General features: G+C 29.9%; 1 protein-coding gene across 1 annotated transcript in view; it reads left to right on the top strand.

Annotated features, from left to right (window-relative positions):
• LOC125033477 (ras-related protein ced-10-like) overlaps positions 1-4,392 on the top strand; it is an 87,154-nt gene extending 82,762 nt beyond the window's left edge. The window contains exons 3-5 of the mRNA XM_047625018.1: positions 1-56; positions 442-559; positions 740-4,392. The exon at positions 1-56 is cut by the window's left edge and continues 76 nt beyond it. Coding sequence (XP_047480974.1) covers positions 1-56; positions 442-559; positions 740-933 — 368 coding nt within the window. The 3' untranslated portion in view covers positions 934-4,392. The remainder of the gene's footprint in view (positions 57-441; positions 560-739) is intronic.
• The last annotated feature ends 608 nt before the right edge of the window (positions 4,393-5,000 follow it).

Raw genomic sequence — 5,000 nt, 5'->3', positions numbered from 1 at the left:
GGGATACAGCAGGACAGGAAGAGTACGAGAGATTGCGTCCACTCTCTTATCCCGGGGTAAGATAGGGTTAATTATCCTGTTGTGTTATTTATTTACAGTTCTACTAAAGAATCAAACGTTTTCAATTAATAAAATTTAGAGCAGCATGTATGTACACATCGTGTTTACTAATTTCATTTTAATATGTAAAATAGTGAGCTTTTATTTGGGAGTTCTCAAAATTCCATTCTCTCTCACCAAATTCCATGTAAATAGTAGCTGAATTTTACGCAAATTTTTCAGAAGAGGAAACTTATTGATACTTTCAAGTTAACCTGAAACAGCTTTTGAATTTATATATAAGGATAAGTCCGATATGCGCTTTGGAAAAAATCCAAAGACAAGACTTGCAGAAACACTAATTGATATATATCGATATTTAATGGCTTTCTTGCCCAACAGACACATGTGTTCATAGTGTGCTTTGCGCTTGACAATCGTGCCAGTTTTGAGAATGTATCATCGAAATGGCTGCCAGAGTTAAAGCAACATTGCCCAAAAGCACCAGTGGTCCTAGTTGGTGAGTTTTTCATCGTTTCTCTTCTTACATTATCAAACCAGTCATTAAGACTCTTTTATACTCATTCATTTTGATATTTTAAACATATAATTGTCAATGTTCCTGCAAAACTGAAGTAATATATTGACTTGTATTTTAGCATAAGCATTATGTATAGATAATGATATATATTTTTGATAGGTACCAAAAAGGATGTGAGGAACCTGAATGTGCTGAGTCCAAGAGATGGGAAGAAGCTTTGCAAGAAATGCAGCCTCTCCAAATATGTAGAGTGCTCTGCAAAGACACAGGAAGGAGTGCAAGAGGTCTTCACATATGCAACAATGGCTGCTGTAGGCTTAACACCAAGGCAACGACCCTGTGTTATTATGTAGTATCAGCTCTATAATTATTGTTAAAAAACTGTTGCCAACTCAGAGTAGGGCAGGCAAATAATGTATCTGACATGTTTTTGTAGACGATATTGTTCAGAACTCATGTGAATATCGTTTGTTAATTATAAAAATACTCAGTTGAGGTTTTTCTTTCTGATATATTGGAGTTCAATATTCACACAAAAAAAAGCATGAATGAAATTATGTATATTTTCAGGTGACAAAATGTTGAATATTTTGTAAAAAATGGATGTACAAAAGACAGATAGAAAAGAAAGTTTATGGGGTTATTACCATTTGTATATTTACTTGTTATTAGCAAATTTATAAAACCATTTGATATAATGGAAAATATCTTTCTAATTATTCACTGCATTATGATTCAGTTACAAAAGGTTTTAGTTTGTTTATTAATGAAATTTAATGTTCTGTGAGAAATTAATTATCAATAGGTTAGTCTGGAGGTAAATAAACCTTAGTTATGTATGATAAGAACTTGGTTAAAAACGTTTGCAGTTGTTATAAATGGAAATACAGAAACGCATAAATTGCTTTTTTATTGGTCACAGCATTTTTTACAAATGATTGTTGCTTTTTTATCATAATAAAATTGCAGAAGGGTTTCACTGGTTCTTCATAGGTTACTTTCTATGTTTACTGTCATATGGATTAAAGACTAATGTATTCATGCTTTGATAACCTCAGAAGTTACCAAGACTAATTATATGTCTTCTATATGGATTTTCTGTTGTTTATATTTAGATAATGGAAAATAAAGAATTAAAAAGTATACATATGTATCTTAGATGAGTGTCAGAGCAACATCAGTTGAGCAACTTTGGAGAAATGGCTAGGTAAAGTAAAGGTGGCCAAATGTTCTTTTAGAACTTAATTATTTATTTGTTTTAGAAACATAGAAAATCTAAGTGGTAGTAGTTACTTTTTCTTTTCATGCCAGAGTAGACAGAAGTAGGACTTGGAAGATATGCAGTGCATATACAGTTTTTTTAGTGGTAGCAAAGGGGACCAAATGTATATGATATGATAAACAATGTAAATTTTGTTTTGCATTTGAAAAGACAAGCTATATATTTATTATCTATTAGATGTAAGAAAAATAGTCACATGATTGGTATGTTTCCATACTTAATACAATTATAAAAATACCAAAAAACAGAATTTTGCTTTACTGAGACTAAAGCATATGCATACTTTTAGCTAGTGGCCTTGATTCAGGTAATGCCTTTAGAGCATTATAAAATACCCATTTCATTAACACTGCACTTGGAGAGTAGATTAGTGTAGCTTTGGCATTACTTTTTTGAAGAGATTAGAATATATATTATATATATATAGAAAAAGAATATCACTGATGTAAATTTTACCAATTAATTTAGGTATTTAGATATAACAGGTCATACTATTTCAGTTACCAAGGACATGCTACTGGAAAAATTCTAAATTCTTATGTATGTACTTCCACTGATGTGATAAATATGTTATGCAGTTAAAGAAAAAAGTCAGGCTATTATTGCTTTCTTGGAATAGAAATGCATTTTCTAACATACAAACAGGTCATTGAAATGCTTTTGTTGGTCTCTTGGATAAACAAATACTATTCATCATTCATCAGGACAGTGGAAACACAATAGTGCCTTATCACAGTTTATATATTAATTTGCATTTTAATTCTATAGCCTAGTTCTCTTCCATTTAGTCGGCTCTAATATGTATAATTGTTACATGGATGCAACTGCTAAAATTTGGTTGAATAATTAATGAAAAGTTGTTTATAAATGTGGCTCTCTCTTACCAGTTCAGATAATTAGAGTTAACAGATATTGTTTTGATTAACAAGATAAAGTTGATAAAGTAAGCAAGATTATGATAAGATTATATAAGTTTGCTTCTCAGAAATGCAAACAGCAGTGTGTTTTATAAAAAAAATAATGATTTACTGATAAAATACTTAGCAACTGAAATAGGTTAATAGTGTCTTATTTATCTATTAATCTATTTCATCAACTTTGAATCTGAAAATAAATGCATAGATAAATAGTGAATGGAAAAAAAAAAACAAATTAATAAAGAAATATATAAATAAATTGATAACCATACCCAGAGGTTAACACACACTTATTTATACATTATATGATGGAAAAGCTAAATTACACAGTCCAGTGGGAAGGCAGGATGGCAGTTTTAAATTAAAACTAGATATCTTTGTCAGGTTTGGAAGAATAAGTCCTCTTCCTCCTCAAATAACAATGTAAAATCAAATCTGATATGACATTGTCATCTGAACTTTCAAATAAAACTGTTTGATTATTATATATTCATTATTGTTTCTGCTGTTGGGGTTACTGTATGTGTCTGAGAGGATTTATCAAGTCCTTTGATACGTATATAAGTATTTTTTGTTCAGTGTTCATTGTTCTGTGAGGTGTGTACCACTGCAAAGCTAACTTGATATGTATTAAAGACTGGGTCCTTGTTTTTTTATTAATCCATCATAAATATAGTTTCATTTCTTCAGTCACAGTAGAGCACTTAGTCATTAACAAATGTGTAAGATATAGTCTTTGAAATTTTATTCTATACTCTAACCTAAAGTCATGATCTAATAGTAGAGTTTACTGTGCACAGAAATACATTTCTGTCAACAAAGACCAAATTATAATCTACTCATAGTAGTTATACAGGAGGAAGATTGTTATGCATCCTTAAATAAATAGAAGCGACAGTGGATCTGACTGACTTTGGATATTTTTATTGTGACATCGAGTTTTAAGAGATATATTTTGTTAGGCTGTATATTGAAATTAAGAATATATGACCCAGTCTTTGAAATTGTCAAACCCTTGTAAATCAGGAAATCATGTGATATATATTCATGAGATAAGATTTTTCATGCGAATAAGCAAAATAGACAGGGGATACATTAAATGATGAAGGATAAAAAAAAGCACTTAGCCCACAAAGCCTGTATTGTTTCATGGATGTTCATCACTCCAGCACAAATGTAATTACTTAAATTTTCAAGTGCTACTAATAGCACAAGACCTTGAGGAGTGTTTATAGTGCACTTACTTGAAATTTAGTATTTCTACATATACTGAAATACTTCATGTTTCATGTTGCCATTCTTCAATTTTTATTTGTCTATTTTGTTTTGTTGGTTTTGCTGCTGAGACACTTAAGCTTCATCGTTGGGAAGAGTTATTTCTTTAGATCTTTAGTTTCAGTTCCAGAGCCATGTTTGGAAAGAAAAAGCTTGAAACTTATCTTTTGTTTTGAGAGAATTTGATGTCATAGTATTACAGACATGTATGTGTGTGTGTATATTTCATATACATATAAGTGTACACACATTTGTATACTATTTCAAGTTGAATAGTCTTTGACTGTGGCCACTGTGCTTCTGTAAATAAACATGTTGAATTTTTTTGCTTTCAGAAATATATTGTTTACTTGACCTAATTATTATAGCAAAAGCAGGTAATATTACATCTTTCTATAGGCTATAGATGAATTATTTATTTCACAAAGGGTTTATATAACCATAACACTTTTTAGCTGTAAATGTATGTTAAATAGTAGGTACTACGATGAAATAATTTATATTAAAATTATTCTTGGAAAATATTAATACGGTTTTATTTTACAGAAAAGTGAGTAAAAATAATTTTTCAACTCCAGACATATAGATTTCAGAATGTTTAATAATTGCAAGATTTTATTCCAATAACTAGTTTTCCTTACAAAATATTCTTAACTTGTGATAAGTACTGATACATTACTGTTCTTGTTAAAATATACTGATGGTTGATAGAATACAAGCAATATGGAACTTTATAGAATCATATTTTGTTTTCCTGCTGCATGTCTTATATTCTTTGTGTATCTGTAGAACAAATCCTTCACAATATAGTTGTGTAATATAGATATTAGACATTATTAAATCAACATTGTAGTCCCTTAAATATCATTAAGAATCCCCCGAGATCTTTTGTTGTATTCTTATTTGTCTAAGTTTTGAATTGTCTAGTGCCAAGGAAATAATTAAA

The sequence above is a fragment of the Penaeus chinensis genome, chromosome 16 (assembly GCF_019202785.1).
Source record: "Penaeus chinensis breed Huanghai No. 1 chromosome 16, ASM1920278v2, whole genome shotgun sequence".
NCBI classification, from domain to species: Eukaryota; Metazoa; Arthropoda; class Malacostraca; order Decapoda; family Penaeidae; genus Penaeus; species Penaeus chinensis.
This window is presented reverse-complemented; position numbering and strand designations above follow the sequence as displayed.